General features: G+C 36.6%; 2 protein-coding genes across 2 annotated transcripts; both read right to left on the bottom strand.

The window, feature by feature from the left end:
- Positions 1-275: 275 nt before the first annotated feature.
- On the bottom strand, positions 276-14,746 carry LOC138326436 (uncharacterized). Its single transcript, XM_069272544.1, has 3 exons — positions 14,557-14,746; positions 4,279-6,209; positions 276-2,566 (listed from the first exon to the last, which is right to left on the bottom strand). Exons 1-3 carry the CDS (start codon positions 14,744-14,746, stop codon positions 944-946), a joined length of 3,744 nt encoding a protein of 1,247 aa, XP_069128645.1. The 3' UTR covers positions 276-943.
- A 9,166-nt stretch (positions 14,747-23,912) lies between these two features.
- Positions 23,913-24,368, bottom strand: LOC138326435 (uncharacterized). Its single transcript, XM_069272543.1, has 2 exons — positions 24,271-24,368; positions 23,913-24,174 (listed from the first exon to the last, which is right to left on the bottom strand). Exons 1-2 carry the CDS (start codon positions 24,366-24,368, stop codon positions 23,913-23,915), a joined length of 360 nt encoding a protein of 119 aa, XP_069128644.1.
- Between the last annotated feature and the right edge of the window lie 812 nt (positions 24,369-25,180).

Raw genomic sequence — 25,180 nt, 5'->3', positions numbered from 1 at the left:
TATGTTCCCGCCAAAAGTGGGGTGATGACTTCACGGTGCTACGCCATCGACTATTCGCGTAACAATAGAATCGCCGCGCGTGTTGTGCTAACATTATACACTGATAATGATAATACTAGAAAGCATGGTTATTGAGTCCATGTCAGTGCAAACTTTAAATATTTGTGAATAAATAAGAAATCAATATCGTTACAAATATAAAGTGAAAGATATTTATAATGTTTATTTCTTTTTTTCTGATATCTACAATGTATAAATGTACAAATTACCGCAGCTTCTAACCGTAAGCTAGACACAGAGATGAATTCGAAATTTCTTTAAAACACTGATTACTCTTGGGCAGCTTTAAATCCCAAATATTGGTTATTGGTTCAGGATATTTGGCTTCCGAACTACACTGTACAATACATCAATTTGTAAATTTGAACGTAAATTTCATTAAAATATGGATATGTCAGTAACTTTCGCCAACTTGATTTACCGTTGTGTCTATAAAAAAACTTATTTACTTGATGTTAAATGTGTGTGGTGTTCGATAATATGCGGTATGAATCCAAATCATATTGCCAATAGCATCTAGACAATTAAATAGTATGTGAAGTAGTGGAATCGGACCTTGTCGATTACAATATTCAATTAAATTTTACTTTAATAATAGATTGAAATAGGAGTGAATAAATATTGGTGATCAGGTTGTACAATCGGTAGAGTATCCGGCTAATGTTTGGATGTTCTGTTATTGACCCCAGGTCTGACCGCTACATTTCTCCTTTCCTGTTTCATGCATAGTTTTGGTTTATTTGTTTGATTAAATCAACTTACCATTAACAGCCATTGTCATATAAGGTTGTCCCCCCATGTATTGTGGATAGTATTTTCGATTGTAGCTTTCAAAGCGTTTTTCGGGTAGGAATTCTCTGTATTAATGCCAGTGTTTGATGTTTTAAATGGGGGTGGACATTCTATCAACACGGTTAGCTGGGAAGTCTATTGGAGATGCCTGACGGCGTTTAGTCTTACAACACATTTTCCTATAGAGAGAAAATACATTTTGATTACAAATAAAGCTAAAGAATATGAACAAGCCTTGACAGCCATTTAGGATACTCACAATAAAACTGTAAACTGATAATGGTAAAAACGTGTCAATGATGACAAGAATCCAGGTTATTCCTGTGATAGAAAACAACTTTAGGTAAATCACAAAGTCGTGTTTGTGTGCCTTGGTGCTCTCTACTTCCGGCAGAGCTTTCATTTGTATGGCCATTTTGGTAAACATGAACATGTTCAGGAAGCAAATCAACACAACTGGTGCTAAAAATGTGGCATACATAGAAACACTCTTAGAAATAAAACACACTCTTCCGCCATATCCGATTGTGGTCAAATCGGAAGTGACGCCATCGGATACGGACATGCTGAAAGATGTCATTGTGTTTGCAAGAACAAACAAGGCGGGGATACCGTATGAGTATGAAAAGTATATTGCAAGTGTCTTCCGCGAGTTGTTCGATCTCACTAACAGCATGTTTGAACCAAAGACGATGTACATGTGATAAGAACACACGTTCATACATGTAAACGTGGCCAACCAGAAATAATGACTGACCATTCCAATAGCTATACAAACAGGGACGTTTGATGTTTGATTAAATCCAACGTGGAACAATCCTTGAGAAAAGAACATTGCAAACACGAGACTCATGTTCGTAACACCAGGGATTGAGCGCATGGTACGGAAAAACATATATGTACAGAATGTCAGGAACAAACAAATTAGTGAAATAACCGTACATACCATCGTGGTTATATACAGAGCATCTTCCATTGTATTGTTCTCATTACTGGTCTCGTGTTCGTTAATAATAGCAAGATAGTCATCCAAACAAAGGCGGGTTTTTCCATCAGACATGCGCATAAACTTGTCCATGGTAAATCTCTTGGACGTGTATTTAACATAGAGTTCGAGTGTTGTAGGATTTATGCTGAATTCACCAGCATCAAGAGTTACTTGGCGACAAATCATTACATCCGATACAAGAGTAGTCCGCAAGTCAGGGAGAGCTAACGATTCGTTGGTGTCAAAAAACATACTTTTAACACAATATCCCCCGAAGTTAGAACCAATGACGGTCGGTAGCATATATGCCTCAATGGCAGGTCGTTGTCTGAACATAACACCTGAAATCATTAGATCGTCTTTGCTCATTTTGAGGAGTATTCTTTCAATATTTATCCTCTCGACGACTTCAGTTATTGTCACGGTTGTTTGGATGAGAAGGTGTGCGGCTATTGGTAAGGTTACGTTACTTTTTTCACAGGAAACATTAGACGTAAACCAGAACATTACTATTGTGAAACCAATGTCCAACCTGGTTGTCATTTCAGAATATACCACATTCCTTATATTTCCTAGTACTATGTTGGTTTTGTTGACACTTGGAATGGTGCCTTCCAGTGATAAAGCCAGTGTATATTTAAGGTTGGTGGTCGTTCGTAGGAGAGGACGGCACTCGGTACCGTTCAGCACTTTACCCGGATAACAGGTCAACCGGCGATGTCTGGTCTGCAATCAGACAGAAATCAGGATATCATTTAGTCTTTACAACAAGTGATTACATCTAATTAAACAAGTTAAAACGAAGTAATGCATTTCCCGTATCTTCTTGAAGATTCTTTGCAGTGCTTTGACATATATTTAAATACACGTGGCGAATTTGTCATGCTTTTACAGCTGCAAGGTTTAGTTTATTAGCTTTCAGCAACTGGTCACACTTCAAAATTATTCTTCACATTGGAACATTCAGCATGCAGAGAAAAGAGCGATAAAACAAATCCAACTAACACGCTTACAACCACGATTTTAGTAATGAGAAAACGGTATGAACGATTTTGCTGAAATTTTGTATGTTGGTAAATCTTGGCGTGATCTATCTATTGCCAGTTTTATTTACGAAAAATCTTTAAAAAAAAATCCGCGGAACTATGTCCTATATGGAATAACATACTGATTGCGCATACACCAAAAGCAAAATAAATTATTGTACATAATTTTTTGTGCTGATATTGGTGATGTCACTGAGTATTAATGACATCATAGATACATACTAATGATGTTATCTGATAACTACATTACGTGACATGCTAGGATGAAGGGTTACTAAGTTCGTTAAAATTAATGACCTTGACCTTTATTCAAGAATTTTAATGTCACAGGAATCAAATAGGTTAAACTCTTCTAAACAATTCAGTCTTAGAGTACATTAAAAATTGCGGATATTCCAAAAAAAGTTCGAATAGAAATACATATGTAAGATTTGATGGTTTTATATTAATATCCCAGAAAAAATCCACTTTTGTGAAATGTATGTGAAAATTTCAAACTCTCTAACTGTCCGCCATAACACACAGTGGTCGGATGTGCTGCATGCCAAACCCTTGCCTTTGCCAGTTTGATAAAGATTTTTTGTGTAGAACTATCCAAATCGCTCTTACAGTAGTGTGTTTTCATTATTAGATACATGTTCTTGTCTAAAAATAATTTCAACTCCTCAGTGGTTGTGTAATTGCATTTATTTAACGTCGGTAACTATGGCTCGGGGTATGGGTACAACGTACATGTTATACATGCTTAATCGTATTGATCAACGATTTGGAATTTCAACGGTACAAGTCAAAATTCTTAACTTAACAATGTCGTGAAGTTTGTCAATATTTTTCTTATTTAGGAACGCGGAACAATACATTTAAGTCATATTTTGCCTCGCAATTATGTGATAAAATTAGATTCACTGAAGTGTTCCTTAATCAACTTCTTGTTGATAACCAAGAGGCCTAGATACCTGTGTTTGGGCATTTGTCACGTTGAGATTAAGGACTACTAAGTTCGTGAAAATGAATGACCTTGACCTTTATTTAAGGCCACATGATCCAAAAAGGCTAAAATCTTTGAGCACCTTTTTATCAAGAACAGGCCTAGACAATTGATGTTACCTGGATCATACATAGAAATTCTTATTGATTCTCTTACATGTATGTATAATAAGTATACACCGTGTAAGATATAGCTGGTCTTGATGTTTTTAATCAGATCTACTGAAGTTTAAATTTACTTCAAACTGGGATATGATTTCCTATCTCCCTTTAGCAAATCTATTTAATCTGCGACATATATATTCAGGTGTCGCCCACTAGTAATCAGAATACTTTTTGAGATATGTTATGTTGAAACAGACACAGAATGATATCTAACTTTCACGATAATGCATTTATACATACCGTCATTGGGTCGAATAAATGTGTGCCATTGAGTTCCTGTCCTTTCTTTACTATTTTGGTGGCAATTAATCCGAATAGATTTCGAAAATTGGCCTTTATATCTGGATCCCTCAATAACATTATCCTGAACATGATAGTTAACATTTCAAACATTATCATAGGAGGCAATGGGATATCAGAAATGTTTGTGTTGCAATAATGGCAGAACACATTTTTCATTGGAAACATGCTAGTCACCACCGGTAATTCCTGACATGCGTGGGAATTTTGCGCTCCATGCTGACTACTTCTGTCGTTCGTACAATTTTGAAATGCTTCTAATGTCGTTTTTACCGAAGGGTTACAGAGGAAACAAAATACATTTCTGTATTCTGCATACGGGTTTACGAGAGAAGATTGTTCACATGACCATACTATATCTGAATCATATTCCCTCCAGTACCCCGTGGTATTACATTTGCCAATGTAAGGTCCAAGACCCGAATGTTGTACACAAGTTTCAACCTGGCTTACAAGATCAGTAGGCAGATAAATATTACAACCACTTCTGGTCGCTATCTCAATGATACTATATATTGTACTATGAAATCGTATGTTCAAATCGCCTTCGCACCGCACGGATATTGACCAAGGAAGGTATTTACTTTGAGATATGCTTTGTGTTGAGAATATATCAAAATTTTGGTTACAAAGAAAACAATCAAAGTTTTTGTAAAGCACATCGCCCTCTGCCACCACAGACAAGGTTGAGTATATGTCCTCACCCGGAGATCTACATCTTGACTGAATGATATCGGGCCATGCGGATCGGGAACAACCGTCGATGAAATAATAACAAGAGCCTTCGGTGGCTAAATATGGCATCTGACAGGAAATGGAAGATTCCAGAACAACATCCAAACAACATTCCACCATAGGATCGAACACACACCTCAAGTCACACGAACAGTTGTACTTCTCGAACGTGTAGGGAACTACATCCTGTCGGCAATATCTGTAGTATCCCGTCACACTGAAGTCATACTGCAATAGCCTAGATAGGTTGATTGCCAAAGAATATTCCTTTGTCGGTTCTACTCCTCTTCCATTGCTTGCAGAAGCAATAATTGTTTCATGAAATCCAAGATTGTACTCATTGAAAGAGAATGTATATCTGTAAACATACTTTTCAGGACCAGAGACGTCATTAACATATAAACCCTCTGACATCTTGTCTATGTAAACATCATAGTAAGGCGCAGAGTGACTGCTATTTCTGTTGCAAAGGAAACAAAATATGTTCTTGTAAGGTACTGTGTTTACCGACAGCGCATGTACACGACATGCTTGTTCGATAGGTTCCACTTTTTCATCCCATAGCCCAGTAACGTTACAGGACGATATGATATCGCCGTTAGATATAGGAGGATTACACATTAAACAGTATACATTTCTATACACACTAGCATTCATCCTATAGACGGAGTGGCAAGCTAATTCGATATCGGAATTATAAGTGGTCCAGGTGCCAGTCTTATTGCATTCCGAGAAAATGATTTCTTCGACGAAATCTGCTTTACATTCGAGAACATCGTCTGCCACTGTGTCGAAGCCAATATTACAACCCTCAGATTCAGCTGTGTCAAGTATGTCGTCATAAGTGGAAAAGAAGTTAAAATCGGTTAGTGTCTGGCAATCCACTGATAGACTCCATGCCAAATAGTCATACACACCGTTGCATTCCGCACAGAATTTGTTTTTAAATGTCTGCTTGTACTGCCTGGACGTAACTGGTGGAAACTCGATATGGTCCGTCTTAAAGACAATGTTGTTAGTCTGACATTTGATTTGAAGAGTTTCATTCTCAGTGTCGTAAGGACAAGCGTTTATCATGTAGACCTTCCTTGATTCTATGTTTATGGATGAATTGGTGAGCGATGGCATCACACAAACTGGAAGTGGTACCGAAAATATCACATCTGCGCAGCAATTTCCCCTTTGAGTACAATTACGGTCACAGGCGCAGTCTGGACAAACATTTGTGTGACGTGTTTTAATAATATCAAAACCAAACCCAGACTTTTCCGGATGACAAAAATATTCCGGACCACAAAGAAGATAGTATTGGTAAAGGAGTTCTGTAGCATTTGAAATCTGTGCCTGATTTTCGTTGTATTTGAAAGAATATACTACTACAGGTAGTAGGTAATAGCAAAGTAGTCGTAAACAAGGCATGTTTAACCTGTAAACAATCAAATATGGAAATATGATGGGACATATTACCTCAAAGGATTTTAATTAGAGATAAAATGACGTCACAACGTTTATCTAAAAATAACGTAGCATAAGATTTTAACCCAGGAAGTTTTTCGATGAGTTAATTTATGACATGCAGTTTTGATATTTTAGAAAACAGTGATAAGATATAGTTTTCATATCGTCCATGGATGCAAAATCTTACCTTCTATGATTGCAGGGTGCGTTAGACAGCGTTAAAAGCTGCTGAGTTGTCGCTAGCGGACGGATTTAAATACCAATGGTATTGATTGACGTATAGTCATCGAATTGGCGTTCGTAGTAATCGAGAGTAATATATGCATTATATTGTTATTTTTGGACGTTAAAAATACGGAAATGGCTATGAAATAAATACAAATAACCATATCATTGATTGACACTTAATCAACGAATTGGCATTCATATATTAAATAACAGATACATGATACTTATATTTCGTCGACGTTAAAAATACGGAAAAGACTATGGAATAAATACAAATCCGGAAACAAGATACATGTTATGTTATATGGTTGTTTTGTTTAAATCAACATAATTGGGATATCATTTTGATTTAAGAGTGTTCGGTTAATGCAAATCAGTCGTTAACAAGTATCAATATTTTATAGTTTGTGACAAATAATTTCCAAACTTCAGAAAATACGAGGAAGTGACATCTGATATGCAAACGGTAATATTTGCCGCTATGTATTCCAATTCATTATCAATTCTATATCAGATTTACTATCGATTACTGCGACCATTACCATATTCTCTTCATCTTGTATAATCCTTTAAACTACCAGATGGTAGGCACAGTATTACTACTAGATTATTCCGCTAACGAAATGACCTATATCTAATGTTTAATTACATTTCTGTATTTTGAAATAATTTTATCGAACGGCCTCAGTTCATAGTGACTTATTACATTTCTATGTATCATATTATGCTTGCCTGATTAACAAAATAAATAAGTTAAATACTAAAGGTTTATCTGCACGAAATAATGTCATAATGTGTATGCCTTTGTAAAGTCGAATCCGGTCACACCAGCGTACCTACTACATGCTCTAAAACTAGTAAGCATAATGAAATGGTTATATGGTGACAGAAATATGTATACTTATTACTGTGGGCTTGCAAAACTAAAATATATAATCATTTTGCATATTTTGCCAATGTGTGCTAACAACACAACAATCTATGAGTCAACAGAATATCTAAGGTTAGGACGGATGCATAACCACTTTATATAAACTAAGGTATGTTCAAGTACACCTAAGAAGCATACAAAAATCACTAGTTTAAACATAAGTAAATATACCTGGCGTACACGTAAGCAGTGAAATAGGCAAAGAAAAAAGATACACAAATCACTAGTTTAAACAGGGTCAAGACCTTCACATTATTTTGATATTCATGGTCATTTAAAGATGATCTCTCTTGTATGAAATGTGTGGGGTGTGTAGATGTCTGTATTTTGGGAGGCTGCGGTATAATTGTGTTATGTCTCCTTTTAGAATAATTCTTACCCTTTGAATAGTGCTACCTCACTTAAGCATGCCACCAGACTCTTAACAACAAACCCCAGCCAGTCACATTAGAAAAGGGTATATCACTGTCTTAATGCTAAGGCTAAATAGGACAAGCGGCTACCGCTTCTTTAGACTATGGTGTGTCTTGGTCACGGAACAGAACTCAGATCCTTCTTAGGGGGATAAACATTCGACTCAAGACTAAAAGTAAGGCGGTTTTAAGAGAGAGGTTCGGAAGAAGAAAGAGGATTCGGAGCAGGATCACAAATTTCACTTAGCGTGCCTTTTATGATCCAATTAAATCTAACTACGACTTTTTTCAAATTTAAGTATATTTCAGCGGAAATGTAGGACGAAAGAAGCATTTGTTTACTTTGTATAATGAAATATTAATTAAGTGCAAAGTAAAACTGAATAGACAACTACATGTATATGTATAGTTGTAACATTAAAATAAATTAATACATTGACATGTATATTTGTACGTGTAAGATTATAATAGCATTGGTAACAGATGTTATGTTACAATTATAGCAAAATAGCAATTTGAAATATTCAATGGAAAGGTCTGTTAGTCAATTAAGCAGTTATTTGAATGTATAACTAAGTTTTCCAACTTAAGACATGGGGTGGAAGACACGAGTGATATTGACATTTACTTATTTACTCAGGATAAGGATACTAGATTGGAATGACGTACACTCTGCAGTCAATCCCCTCAAGTCTACTCCCGTCTTTCTTTTGACAATCTTTGGCTCTGTTGATATAAAATATTTCCTTCAAAGTTCTCATTTCTGAACGAAACATCTCCACTTTCAATGATGTATAAAATACTGCTGTAATTGGTTTAAAAAAAGAGTTTCAAAGTGTTTGTTTACTGAAATAAGTTTTCACATATTTACTAAAATTAATTGGGCCAGGCTTTCTAAAACCCGCACCTCGCTCTTTACACACGCTTCACACTGCATACATAGGATGCCGTCCTTACATGACTTTGGCTGTTAATAGCGCGTTGAAATAATCAAACAAACTGTTCAGGGGTGTAGGAAGCGGGGTGGGGGGCAGGGGGGGCAACTGCCCCCCGTTCCCCAGGACGGGGGCAAACATGTCTTTTTGCCCCCCATTTTCGCCGACTGAAATGTTCTAAAAATGCATATTTGAAAGAAAAAAGGGTCAATACACATGAACTGCACTAAAAATGTCCATTAAGGGATTCTACGTACTACATTTGAATTTCAAAAAATGTCTCTTAAAATATTACTTTGTTTATATGTGTTAGCAAGACAGTTTATTTATTATTATTTTTAGTTACAAAACAATGTGCCGATGGTGTGAAGACGGTATGTTCAGATCGAGCAGGATTGCATAATGATATTACGACACAATTATCACAATTATCATTTCTAAATGCAGGTTACTTTAAATCGAAAAATAACCATGGTAAGAACGCTTTAAAATCATTAAAATACATCGTAAATCTCATCTCAGCCATTCTAAATCGTATTTTTTTTCTCGGGGGAGACCCCCAGACCACCTTAACACCAAAATCTCGCGCCTTCGGGCGCTCGCAAATTATCAAAATGCATCGTAAAACTCATCTTAGCCATTCTAAATCGTAATATTTTTTCCCGGGGGAGACCCCCGAGCCCCCCAACACCAAAATCTCGCGCTTTCGGGCGCACGCAAAATCATCAAAATACACTGTTAAACCCATTCAAAATCGTAATATTTTTCCCAGGGTCGACACTCAGACCCCAAAATCTCGCGCCTTCGGCGCTCACACACTAATTTGGCCAATTTGCGTATCCGTTAATTTCCTTTCCTTTTAGCGACCCCACTGTCCATAATTGTGTACAACGATTATGTGTAATGATACATTATGTATATGAAAAGAGTGTATAAAGTATATATGGGTGTGTGTTGAATTAATCTCCTCCTGTAGGTGCGGCGGCGGGGGGGGGGAGGTTACAAAATATTGAGGACCTTTGCCCCCCATTACGTTTCATCTTCCTACGCCACTGCCGTTACATGCATGATTTTGTGCTTACGGAATAGGAATATTGCCATCTGTTATCTGTCATTTTCCCGTTAATTCCCCAGATTAAAACGCCTCAGTTCATAACGATAATGCGAGTATTTTATTTCAAATAAGAGTGACATTGAACGAACAAAAACATTGGAATATATGTGGTAATATCCGTTGTGTATTTGTCCGGTAGCGTCATAGTAAAGCGGGGTTATATCAAATCAACAACGTGACAATGCATGATCAAAAAACGAAACAGTACATAAATAATGATATATGCCTATGCAATCATTAAGCCATGTGATACTGTATCCGCTATGGGCTATGGTCATTTGATATGGAAATGCATATTTTAAAATGTTCATTATTTATTCAAGGTTTTCTATTTCAAATTCCGCCATGTTCCTTGTTATGGATGCTACAAAATAGAATTGTCAATGAGCAAATTTCACAATGTAATGTGTTCTTCACAGCTGATACTTCAGCTATCCATTTTGTTTTATTATGTAGATATCTGTAGGCATTCTGCAGGAAAATATTAGACGATTATATCCCCTATATATTATTTCATGACACGTTAAACAGATTAGATATCACAAATAAACTTTTTCAAAAAGCAATGATCACAAATGTAGAAATATAGCTACTAGAACTGTATCGACTAGTGTTGTTTAAGTCTTACCTAATACATATGTACTAATTCATTTGTTGCCGTATATGCAGTGGTAAGCGATAAACACATTAAGATAATAGGTATCATTAGACGAGAATCGAATTCCTCCGCACGTGTTACCTTATTTCTTAGAATGCAGCCGAGCAGGATATACCCATTTCCCGTGTAACAATGTAAGATAAATTTATGAAAACCTAATATTGTTATAAGACCAAAGATTGGTGTGTACCTTGTTTTAGGGTTCTCTGCCTATCAAATTAATGTTATAACTTGATTGCGTTTCAAACTAAGACACAGAAAAGAACGATGGTTCCAACTTTTAAATATTTAAGATTGAAAATAAGTTATTGTATTTCTGTATGTCAACATTTCCTTAACCGACCGAATGAGAACTAATCATATATGCATGCGATTCAGTCATATCAATTGCAATCGACTGTATGATCTGAATTAATCCAATGTTCTAGCCGGCGTAGGTTGGGAATGGGGATGTCCCTAGATTCCAACTCTTATTGATGAAAAAGGGCGTAGGACTCAGTAAAATGTGATGCTGTGCGCAACTGCCTGCGTGTTTTGGGTGGCTGCAGTGTATTCGTCTTATCTCAATGTAATAGTGGCACTAGTGGCCTTTTTATAGCGCAATATCACTGAAGCATGCCGCCTAAGAAACCAAGCAACACACCCCACCCGGTCACACAATACTGACAACGTGGAAACCTACTCTCGTTATGCTTAACGTTAAGCAGAATCAGAAATTGTGTCTCGGTCAGGAGACAGAACACAAAGCCTTCACCACATAGGCTAGCGCTCATATCGCAGGCGTATGGCTCTATAAACAGTTTTCTTCTCTCTATATGTAATATTGTATCAAAACTTAACTCGGCCAGCCATATAACGCTACTTAGTTTCAGAAAAAAAGTACGATCATTAACATACCGTATATTGGTCAATTTACTTTCGAGAGCCAATCAACGCCAAGAAAATAAATGTACTGTAACGAAACTTGGGTTGTGTGTGCATGTGTAATTCAGGCTTTTGCCCTCCTCTACACTCTCTTTACAATTCCGTTTCCTTGTGGGTCAAGTCTGACCAGGACAAGTGTGGTCACAGACCACTTTCCTCAGTCTATCATTCTTCAGGTCCTCTTGGACCACTAGTAGAAGTATCTTCGAGTTCTATAACAGTACGCCTTGTCAAATACTTATTTATCACTTCCAAAATACTTAACTTAAAAGAAAACTAGAATAACAGTACGCCTTGTCAAATACTTATTTATCACTTCCAAAATACTTAACTTAAAAGAAAACTAGAAGTCCAAAGATAAATTATTGATTCTTTGTATTATTAAACATTTTCAAATTCAACAATTACAAATACTAGTTACAAGATACTGGTAATGGAAAATGATATTACAGTATTATAAATATAAAAACATGGACAATATTAGTAATTATCCACTTATGTTTTCTCAATGAACAACTCCCTCTCTGTACTTCTGAATTGGTAAGTTTTACAATTAAATTAGAGAAATGCCCATAGAAACTTTGTCATAATAATTTAAGCAAGTCAATAATAAATTAAGCCATCAGTTATCAATAATAGGTCTAAAATATCAGGTTACAATAGCCTTAAATGAATTTCTGATAATAAATTAACATTTTATATTTAGCATATGACTTATGCGACAGAGTTTCAAACCACCCCCATTCCCATTATTATTACTGTTTAGAGAGAGACGGAATTGTTGTTTATTACATGTATTCAGTCTATATATAACTAAACAATAATCTTCTTCGGCAGATCTGTATGGCTTTCTACTCCAGTGTTGAAGATCTGTGTACAGGTCATCCCTGCCAGAACTGAGTAGTGGACTCCATACAATAGACATCTCGAGAGATCCTGGCTTGGACTCTTCCATCTTCATAAGGGTATCGCCTTGGTATACATCTCAATAATTGAAATTATACATGTCATTTTTAAGATATATAAACTTATGGTAACGAAAGTAACATTTAATATTGAAATTCATTCCAGTGTCATTTTATATCATATAAAAAATAAATAAATCTGTCTTTCTCTTCCTATACAGTGTTTCTCCCACCCATTCCAGATGAGTTGAGGACCGCCTATTTCTTCTTGTGGCTCTCAAGAGTACTCCAGACTGGTGATGATACTGTCACGTGCGCATGGTGCATCATCAATCCAGAAAGAGACACTGTATAAATTTCTCGGCCATAGACCACATTGAACATCATCCAGCAATGTCAAGAGAATCTGGCCATGGTCCGCGGGTCTCCATCACATGCTGTATATTATACAATTAACATTAATCAACTTAACTAACTATGTAGTAAAATCTACTCGGGTGTGACCTCATAATCCCCCATCCAATGTGGATTTTTCCTGGTTTGACTACTTCTTCGTGTCTGCATCTCGGAGTCTACATTGTGATTTTGTCGCCTGTCGTTTGAGGTAACAACGTCTGTAACATTCTCTCTGGAATGTTGCATCCTTGATGGATGTACGAAACTATCATAAGCTCCATAATACGGCTTAAATCTGTCATGATGTGAAATCTTTTCATCAGAATTCCTATGTTTCTTTATTTTATATACCACGTCGGATATTCATCCTGTAACTACAAATGGTCCTTTCCATCTATCTTGCAGTTTTGGAGATCGTCCCTTTACACGGGAAGTAACTCTAATCCAAACTGCGTCTCCAAAATTATATTGAACTTTATTAGATCTGTGATCATAATGCTTTTTCTGTCTGTTACTAGCGGCTGTCATATTATCTCTGGCCTCATCATGTACAATCCACATTATTTCCTGCATGTCCTTAACATACTGTGATATGGAAGGAGGGTTATCATCTAGAGGCTTTCCAAATACCAAGTCTATTGGAATATCTACTATCAGAATACTTGGTGTAAATCCGGTACTTCTTGTACTGATAACAGGTATGCTAATGTTGCTAGAGGTACATGTTTATCCCAATCTCGGTGATCTTTAGCAACATATTTACGGAGAACATCTTCTATTGTCTTGTTAAAACTGGGTAACATTCTGTCCACCTTGTAAAATAATCGGTTATAACAAGAATGTATTTATTACCTAGAGTGGACTCAGGTAATGGACCCAAAATATCCATGGCTACTCTCTCCAGAGGTCCTCCAACCTGATACTGTTTCATCTGTCCACGTAGTGTTCGTTGTGGTCCTTTACGTTTTTGACATTTTATGCATTTCGTACACCAATCTTTTACAGTATTGGAACGGCCTGACTAATAGAAACGTTCTTTAACTCTGGCTATTGTCCTAGTCACTCCAAAATGACCTGACCCAGGGTCATTGTGTAGCATGCGCAATACCTCGCTCTGTAGAGAAGCGGGTACCACCAGTAGATATCTGGTTCCAATAGCCTTATTGTTCCACTTCTTATACAATATCCCTCCCAGTAAAACTAAACTGTCTCATTAAGACCAGTAGTGTTTACTCTTTATGTTATGATGAGATATGTCCTCCCATTTAGGCTTAGTTGAATATTTCTCCTTCCACATCAGTACTGGACCGACTATCCTGTCTATCTTCTGAGCCTTCTTAATCTCTTCAGGAGATTTGTTTTGAAACCAGGGATCCTGGTGATCATGTTTATTTGTATCCGCCCCCTCATGGTTACTTTGAATCATCCTAATATTTCCTAGTACTTGAACTGATTGGGTTTGCTCCTTGTTTTCTTGGCGACTTCAGTAGTCGCATGTATAGCAGGGTCGACGAGACATACCATCTGTATTCCCGTGCTGTCGTCCAGGTCGTTGTTGGACATCCATGTTATAGGTTCCTAGAATCTCTAACCATCTGGTCATCTGACTTTCTGGTGACTTGAACCTAAGGAGCCAATTGAGGGCTCCGTGATCGGTCCTCACTGTAAACTTTACTCCATATAGATAATGATGGAAGTGACGTATGGACATAATCATACCTAACAGTTCGCGTCTGGTTACACAGTAATTCCTCTCACTCTTATTAAGAGTTCGACTGAAATACGCGACAACTCGCTCCTGTCCGTCTTCTATTTGACTAAGTACTCCCCAATAGCAAAAGCACTGGCATCACAATCCAAAATAAATGGAAGTTCCATATTTGGATATCTGAGTATTGGAGCTGTAGTAAGTGCCTTCTTTAAGGACTCGAAGGCTTTCCGACATTCATCAGTCCAACGAAACTTTTCATGTTTTTCTGTTAATTTGTGACAACGTAAAGGCTTGGCAATTCTCGAGAAGTCCTTAATATATCGACGATAATACCCACAGGTTCCAAGATAGCTGCGGACATCGTGTACTGTTTTAGGTTGGGGCCAGGCCCTAACTGCCTCAATTTTAGCAGGATATGTCGCAACACCCTCCTCAGACACCACGTGTCCCAAAAATGAGACCCTCTTTTGAAAGAAATCACATTTCTTAGGCGCGACTTTTAAGCCTGCTGTTCTCATGCGTGACAACACTTCTGCTAATCTTGAAATATGTGAGTCGAAGTCTGTGGAATAGACAATGATGTCGTCCAAATATATAAGACACGTCTCCCAATGTAAACCTGCTAATACACACTCCATTAGGCGCTCAAATGTTGCAGGAGCGTTGCAAAGACCAAATGACATTGCATTAAAATGATATACTGCAGTATTAGTTCTAAAAGCTGTCTTTTCCTTATCAGAGGGGTCCATTTCCACTTGCCAATATCCTGACGCTAAGTCAAGTGTAGAAAACCATTTGCTTCCTTTCAGAGCATCTAGAGAGTCATCTATTCTAGGAATAGGGAAACTGTCAATATCCATCCTTCTTTACAACAAGGTGACTTGCAGGGCTCTATGAACTTGGCATCCAACATCCGTTGAATTTCTTTATTTATATCCTCTTGTTTGCTAAGAGGAATCCTCCTTGGAGGTAGCCTAATCGGTTTATTATTTCCGGTATCAATACGATGTTTTATGATATCTGTTCTTCCCAAATCACTTTTGTCTTTTGCGAACACATCCTTTAATTCTGTCAATAGTTGATGTACTGCTGTATGTTGTTCTGGAGTTATGTGCTCTTGTCATTTTTCATCTAATTTCTGGAGATAATCTGGTAGGCCTTCATCTTGACTTACAGATCCCAATTTGCGTAAGTAGATCTCATGCGAATGAAAGTTGCTTTACAGTCCATAAGATATGGGTAAATGTACAGTCCTACATTTTTTCCCATTTTGTTCCCAATGAAAGTGTATTTGAAGCATGCGATGTGATGAGTCATATTGTCCATATTCTATACCAATGGAACAAGTTTAAACACAATTGATGTCGGAGCTGCTAATACTGGTTAATAGGCCATTATACAAAAATATGGTGACCAAAATTATTATGACAACTAAAATGTTGGACAAACAGATGGACAGAAAATCAGACAGAGACATACATGGTGTTTCTAGAATCCCCTTCGTTCGATAGTATAAAACAAATATGCACTACACATTATACTGACCGTGAACCGAGGGCACAATCTATCAATTGATCTTAGAGCATCTCGACCAGCAAACATAACCTAAACCTTCCAGACAGGGGTGAGCGCTTAGTTGAAGATACGTGTAAATGAAATGGTGATTTTTTATTCACCTGCTGATCACTTAATATTCACTGGAAATGATCCTGGCCTTAATGTGCTGGTATGGCTGAGTAGCTTACCTGATTTAACATATCCTCGGTATTGTGGATGGCTGTTTACATGATTTGTATGTGTTGTTGATCATAATGTCATCGCGGAATTTAAAATAAAACCTTGATGTAAATGTAAGGTGTTGACTTATTCCACAAGATATATTTTACACCATCCCAGTATTCTATTGAGACCAGGTTATTTATATTTCCTTTAAACATTTCGTGTTTTTGTTTCGTTTTGTCTTGCTCTAGTGGTTTCAATATATGTGAAACTGTATCTCGTATGTCAAAAGAATTTCACATCAAGTTAAGCGATTTGCTACGATGTGTATACGGCCCAAGTACCAGTTGGAATATATAATCTACGATCTATGAGGAAACACTCGGTACCTTTGGATAATACAAGGTAATGTACATGTCTAATTTGATTGTTATTTCGTCAAAAAGAACATAGTTATACAATCTCTTATCCCAAAAGAGTAAAAGGGGCTGTATTCTGGATACCTCGGCAATAAGGCGATGCCGTTCGATAAATAACACTTAATTCAGATATGTAATTTAAAACCAACAAGGTTACGATATGAGCCATAATTGGGCGAAAATGTTGACATGTTATTATTTCTTCAGTAATATATTCAAAACTATGAGGTTTGATTAATTAAGCTGTGAAATTCTTGTTTTATGCCTTGTATATGGTTAGACCGTATAAATCATTTTACAAATACTAGTAACACTGTGAAAATGTAAATGGAATTGTAGAACAAACACCTATATGGTCTGACCATATGTACTCATTTCACTACACAGTACCTTTTAAAATCTGTTTTTCGTTAAAAAAAAAACATTTTTGTCATTTCATTTAAAGTAGCAAAATTGGTACCTAGCTACAAAGCTTATATTAGACTCCGATATTGATACTATTTATAGATATAATTAAATATGCTATTGCGCTGACGAATGGTATTTGTCTCTATCGAAAACCGAAGCAGGTGAATGTCAATACAGCAAAATTTAATCATACCAGCAAAATATTCTTACATTTATATGTGTATTATTTAAAAATGAAGTCCATGGGTCCTAATGGTCACCGAGTTCGAATACAAAATGAAACATGAAGACATATACACACGTGTGTCTATATTGGCCCATCAAGCTCCTGATATCAGTCAGTGGTTTTATCAATTTGACGTTTTAATCTATGAAGAATATCTGATTGCATTACATTTGTGAATTCAGGTTTGTTTTTAACTTTGCCATTTTGACCTCTTTTGGCGCCACCTTTCTGACCTCTGGAGATCAACCAGGGTCTATAGGGATATAATGTTAATAATTATAGTTTAACTGATTTTCTATGACAATTGAACAACTAATACTCGTGTGTTTTCCAATATACAATACTCATAAATCTGTTTCCCCTATATAAACTAAAAAAAGTTTGACCCCCTCTTAGGGGAAATTCTTCAGACCCCATGGCCATGAAATTCACAAATTTTTTAGAGGGCTTTCAATCTGATGAAAAGTATTTGCTTTCATTAAATATGTAAATTCAGATTAAGATTTTTAACCATTTTGACCCCTCTTGGCCCTGCCTCTGTTGGAGGTCAGCCAGGACCTCTTTTGATATGATTTTCAAATGCGTATATGGATATGGTGTTGAAATGCTATCCTAGGCTAATAATTCAAACCAAGTTTGACATCGTCTCAGGTAACCTAAAAAAACTCGTGACGAAATTTGATCTTTTTTTTCAAAAGCATCTTTGAGTAAGTTAGTAGTTGGTTTTACGCCTAAATCACTCAGCCTATTTCAAGGCTTTGTCTCATCGACTAAGGTCAGTGTTCTGTCGGCTTGAGAAATTAACTTCTGGTTTGTACCGTCAGTAAGGTGTACATTATACGTAGTATGATTTCTAGTGCATTAATTTTGACTGTAAATATTTTGTCCAATATCAGACCAGTCCTAAATAACTTAACCTGACTTTTGGACATTTGTTTGTTTAATTTTAACGACCCATCGACAGCCAGGGTCATTGAGGGCCAAACTTAAAATGACTTTAAATGATAAAACTCTGTTAACATGCATGTATTAATGTAAAAAAAAAATCAAAAAGCGTTTAAAGGTAGGTTTCGCCCAACCAAATAAATAATTTTGTAAAACCCGATAAACGGAAGAAAAGATGAAAAAAAATAATACCTAAATTTAATTTCTTTATGCGTATGAGATTGAACAAATGTGTCTTGAATACAAAATTGAAGGAAATCCTTGATTAATTACGATGTCAGACTGATTGGATAGTATGCAAATGAAGCTGCGATGGTTGGGTTGTCGAAGTTTTGCGAATGGCATTGTTGTGTACTAAAAGTAACACAAGAGACCCCGAGGGCCTGTATTGCTCAGCTGTTTTTTTAAAAATAGAATTATTTCTTTTAATAATTCTGTAATTTAGTAGTTAGTAATTCAAAAAATCACAAAGATTTTTTTCCTTTTTACTTAACATACTGTGTCTAGACTGTCATGGATTTCTGAAGATGCGGCCGTTTTGGATAAAATATGTCATGTTCTAGTAAAGGTTGACTTCGCTCTATTTTTAGAGGAGTATTTTCCTGGTCAGGCTAGGCAACTGACCACCTATATTGTTTGCTGTGTGCATAGATAATTGTCTGATGATTATATTTATGTACAGGATAAATTTCAATTTCGTAGCCTTTATATTTAATTTGGCGAAACTTTACCTTTAAAACATTATGACTTTAAAAAATATTAGATGTCAGATGAGTAATTTACAATAATTTAACAGGTATATTACACTTGTAGCAAAGGGAACAACTCATTGCTTATAATAAAAGGATGGCTGGAGATGTATAATTCTAATTGCCATCAGTTTTTACTAGGTTGTATGTTATAGACCCGAATCTAACAAAGAATACTGAAGAAAATTAAATGACATGTGTGATATTACTGATGTAGTTATAACTTGTGATGTTAATGTCGATAAGTAAAACCTTTAACCACACTCTTATCTAGGCCAATTACTAACAAAATATAAGCAAAGCAGATTTTATTGAAAAACCCACTCCCATTATCCTACCTCCTCTTCTTCTATCAATCCTGATCCTTATTATCACCTCGTATAATAAGAGGATTTGAGAACATCCAATTAGGGGGTCACGTCCAGATGACCTGAGTGGGACGACTGGTTCGCCCGTTGTCAGTATAATGTGACCGGGTGGGGTGTGTTGCTTGGTGTCTTCGGCGGCACGCTTCAGTGATATTGCACTATAAAAAGGGCAACATTTCCACCATACAAGAAGACACAACATGAATATATCGCAGCTCTCAAAAACACGCACCTCGCACTTCCCACACGCTACACACTGCATACATGGGAGGCCGTCCTTATAATTAATATCATGACCCCGCCTGTTAATAGGACGTAAAAATAATCAAACAAACAAGAAAATAGCCAATCAAATTAGCACTGTCCGGATCTTGACTGGGGACGAAACAGTTTGAAATAGCTGTTCGAATTATTTTCATTTACGTAGTCATCTCGCCCAAAAAGTATAACAAAGCTAAATATATGTGTATTCTGGGACAAATGATGTTATCAATTGACGTAGATTGTGTAGAAAATGTATTGATTGAAGTACACGTGGTAAAAAGGTCATCCGAACACGACCCCTTATGGGATGTTTTAAGATCCTCTATTGAACGGAGTCGGTATATGGTCCTGTATTTCAATCAGATTGTTCTTCGATTGGCATTGTTCTATCGCACAACATACACGCAACACACCGCATACATGGGAGGCCGTCCTTACATGACCATAGCTGTTAATAGGACGTTAATTAATCAAACAAACAAACAATCTATCTAACAACAATCATCTTATAAGGGATACAAATATTCTTCCCCCATTTGCAGTGATCATTTTCTATAAATTTTTGCAGATAATATTCATTAATAAACAAACTGCATAATTTCTTTCAAGGACAAGACATAGGCCTTAACATTCATCTGACAATTAGCACAAGGTAACATCTCAACTGCCCTGCAGGTAGGGCGTTAGAATTGTACCTGCTACCCCTATTGCATGATCGTAAAAGACAACTGAAAATTAGGATCTTATCTTTTCTCTTCTTCCTACCTGACTTTATATTTCCTTATGCCTCCCCTAGCAGTTGATTTGAGCTATGCGTTCGTAAAAAGTCACATTAAAGTTTATAAAAGTGGTAGTTTCTGCTCCTGCTTAGCGTTCAGCATACAGGGATTTGTTTATTTGATTAATCAACGTCCTATTAACAGCTATGGTCATGTTCCCCCCTGGGTTCTGTCCCTCTGGCCGAGACACACCAAAGTCTATAAAAGTGGTAGTTTCTGCTCCTGCTTAGCGCTCAGCATACAGGGAGTGGGACGACTGGTTCGCCCGTTGTCAGTATAATGTGACCGGGTGGGGTGTGTTGCTTGGTGTCTTCGGCGGCATGCTTCAGTGATATAGCACTCTAAAAAGGGCAACAGTTCCACTATACAAGAAGACACAACATGAATATACCGCAGTCTCCCAAAACACGCACCCCGCACTGCATGCATGGGAGGCCGTCCTTACATGACCCTGGTTGTTAATACGACATTAAAATATTCAAACAAACAAATCATTGAAACAAACTTGTAAGTCCTTCAACCAAGCATGTCGAAGGCCCAATACAAGTCTTTAGGCCTCTTAGTTATTGGCAAGAAGTCGTTTAAAGATTTTAGTCTATATGACCCCTGTGATCTTGAATGTAGGCCATTTGAACAAACTTGATAGCCCTTTATCCAAACATGCTGCAGGTCAAGTATTTGTACCCTAGGCCTTTCGGTTATTGAGAAGAGCTGTTTGAATGAAATGCTTACGCACGGCGCACGACGACGGAGGATTCATGACAATAGGTCATCCTGACCCTGAATGAAACGCCATAAATGCACTCTTTTTCGGGATTATTATTGAATAGAAGTTAACAAAAACAACCAGGACCCATGGACCTTTGCGGTCAACTTTGTTTGGATACAAAATGAAACAAAGACGTATAAACACTATATATTGACCTATCAGGCCCATGCAATCAGTCAGTGATTTTGTAAATTTGACTTTTTAATCTATGAAGATTATTTAGTTCCATCAAATCTGTGAATTCATAAAAAGATCTTTCTGATTTTTGAGCGCGTTTGGCCCCGCCAAACTGGTCCCTGGGGGTCAATCAGGTCGTATATGGATATGTTAACATACTATATCGCAGGGTAATAATTCCTACCAAGTTTTACTAATTTTTCTATGAAAATTGAGCAAGAAATGCTCATCAAAGTATTTTTTCCTATCGAAAATTTGATCCCCTCCCGAGGGGAAATTCTGAGATCACAGGGTTATGAAATTCACAATTTTTGTAAAGGGCTTTAAGACTTTTTAACCAATGAAGAGTAGTTTCATCAAATCTGAATTCAGAAAAATATTTTTGAAATGTTAGTTATTTTAAAATGCTATCTCAGTCTAATAATTCTAACAAAGTTTGACTCGTTTACCATGAACATTGAGCAATAATGCTCATTAATGTGTTTTTCTGATATAAACTATAGTAAATTTGACCCCCTTCCAAGGGGGAAACTTGAGACACTATGGTCATATAATTCACAATTTTTGTAAAAGACCTTAAGACCTTGCCATCTATGAAGAGTATTTGATTCTACCATTTCTGGAATTTCAGAAGATCGTTGATGTTTTAGCCTATTTGACCCCTTTTGGCCTCACACCTCTGGGGGTCGGTTGTTGAAAAATTGTAACAAGGATTCAATTGCCATTTATACTTATAATTATGATAACATTTGACTAATTTACTATTACATATGACCAAATAATGCTCAAAAATATGTGTTCCCGTTATAAACTATAATGAAACTGAATCCCTCCCCAGGGGGAAACGTGAGACCCCAGGGTCATATAATTCACAATTTTTTATAAAAGGTCATAAGGCCCTTCCATCTACGAAGAGTATTTGATTTTACCATTTGAACTTCAGAAGAATTTTTTTGAAGTTTTGATCCCTTTTGGCCACAACCCTCAGGCCCCTGAGGGGCTTTGACCATAAAATTTACCATTTTGGTTGACCTTTGGCCATGGAAAGTTTCTGCGAAATTTCAACAAATTTGGTTATGCAGTTTTGGAGAAGGGTCGAAAATATAAATTATTTATCTTGAACTTCAAATTCTGCGACTCGCTGAGATTTGACAATAATAAGAGAAATTAGAGAAACAAATTAACACTATTTCATAAAACTTGAATGCTCGTTAAATAATGCAAACTTGTGACCGGATAAATGGTGGAAAATTGCTAATTTTTTGTTAAAAACTTATTATAGGCAAACTTCTATCTCCCTTATACATAGTGATTCTTTTCTTCATGAAAAAACGGAACACCTTAATACATACCTCTCTTCAATTTTCCACTTTTTCCAGTGATCTTTATCCTCTTCTCTCCCCCCCCCCCCCCCCCCCCCTTTCCTATTAAGATTGACAACATTGCATTTACTCAACAGGATATCAAAGATGAGCCCTCTAATCTTAAAAAACTGCGGGACCTGATAGTATTTTCTGAATATTTTAAAACAATTGAGACCCTCTATTTCTATAAATCTTACTCTTCTTTGTAATAAAACTATGGAAAGTAGTTGTATTCCTTGTCATAGAAAGCTTCTACCATCAATGCCATATATAAGGAGACAGGTGATGTGAATATTGTTTTCAACTATCGACCCATTTCTTTCACCTCTTGCTTCAGTATAAAAATAGAAAAAGTAATTTTAAAGTATCTCTATAATTACTTGCGTGATTATTAAGTTATTACTCAACATCAGTCTGGCTTCATTCCCGGTGATTCAACTGTGAATCAACTTCTTTCGATATACTATAACGTCAATTACTCATATAAGACAAAGCACAGGTTTAAGACGCACAAAAAAAATAAAATACTAAAAATACTGAAAGGTTGTTTACTTAGCCCTGTATCCCATTTCCAGAAAATGGGGTACTTAATTTTAAAATGCTCTGAACACCACAAAAATCATCCGAAGACAATTCCTTACTGGTCACTATGGTATATGGGATTACGGGCGAATTTTATTTCGTATCGAAAGTTGAATTACGAGGATTCGTGTAAAACATCCCAAAGTCACGATTCCCTAATGAGCACAAATCGAATAAAATCGCCATTCATTCAACGAATGCATCCCTGAAGTGCAGATCCTCAATATAAACTCACTTACTTATAAAAATTGCACATTGGTATCCCTTAGCGATCCCCATGCTCCTTTTATTGTCATGCAGAACAGATGATCACCGATCTCGGCCATTTTTTGTCTGTCGTCTCCGATTTGATATAAGCTCTCTGATTGGTTCACTCGCTCCAATCTGAGACGACACATCACTCGCTCCAATCTGAGACGACACATCCCTTCCACCCCGCATTGTATAATCTTCTCCTCAATGTGGTATTGGATGTCACAACACCAGTTTTGATCCATTCAATTCGAAGTTCAGGAACGGTCTCCTTACGATTTCTTAGACTGGCCCGGACTAGCAATCTGTCATCCTGATACGTAGAAATACGTGGTCGGCCAGAACGTTCCTGATCCTCGCAATTACCCGTATATTGGAATCTTTTAATAGCGCTGTACACGTTCTGTCTGTAACAAAAGAGAAATGGTCAAACTTTAAAATTGCATACCAAATTTTGAATTGCAAAAACCTCAAAAGTTTCAAGCAAAACAAAAATCACTTACCTGCTAGTTCCAAGTATCCTTGCAGTTCGTGCCGCCGAAACACCATTACGATGGTTAAAAACACACTGGGAACGGTCTTCTCTAGATAATCGCTGCATTTTGTTAAATGGAATTTTTCATATTTAAAGAATAACAAAAATGATAACATATGGTGAGCAGTGATTACTTTTGTCATTTTAAATTAAATTTGCATGGAAATACGGTCCATATGGAATGTTGATTTACTATATTTAGCCATTTAATAGGTACGCATAAAATATGAAATAATTGAATTATTAATAAAAACCTGTTTTAGGACTTAATAAGGAAAATTATTCATGTTGAAACACCAAAGTAGCATTATCTCTCTTTACATCATTTAAAACAAATGAAAAAAATCTTTCCCAGACAATTTTGTCAAAATGATTTCATACAGAATTAACAGAGTTGTAACAGAACTTGTGGAGGGCAGTGTATATTACTGATTAAAAGCAACGTGTTCTGACTGAAGGCATTTTCTCTACTTTTCAAACTGTTAATGCAGGATTCCCCAAAGAATCTGTCTTAGTCCCTTTTTTATTTCTATTATATACCAGCAAAGTCATGGAATTTATGTCCCCCGATTTCGTCAATCAAAGGCTCATTACTCCGCTAAATAGGGTCCAATGAAAATGACGAAAGCATTTGGCCAAGGCCCGAGACATTAAACCATGTTGCCAACTTTCGAGAAAATCCAGGAATATTTTCGAGTTATTAAAAGGAAACAGTCGAAAATGCCGTTTTTCGTTAATCAAAAGGTCATAACTCCGGCAAATAGGGTCCGATGAAAGTGCCGAGCGAAGTCATACATTTATCCATGTGACCAAGTTACAAAAAATCTCTTAAGATTTGTGGTAGTTATTGCACTGAAACAGACAGAAGGACGGACGGA

Source organism: Argopecten irradians, chromosome 6 (genome assembly GCF_041381155.1).
Source record: "Argopecten irradians isolate NY chromosome 6, Ai_NY, whole genome shotgun sequence".
Lineage (NCBI taxonomy): Eukaryota > Metazoa > Mollusca > Bivalvia > Pectinida > Pectinidae > Argopecten > Argopecten irradians.
Note: the sequence above shows the minus strand (reverse complement) of the source record. Positions and strands in the feature narration are given on the sequence as shown.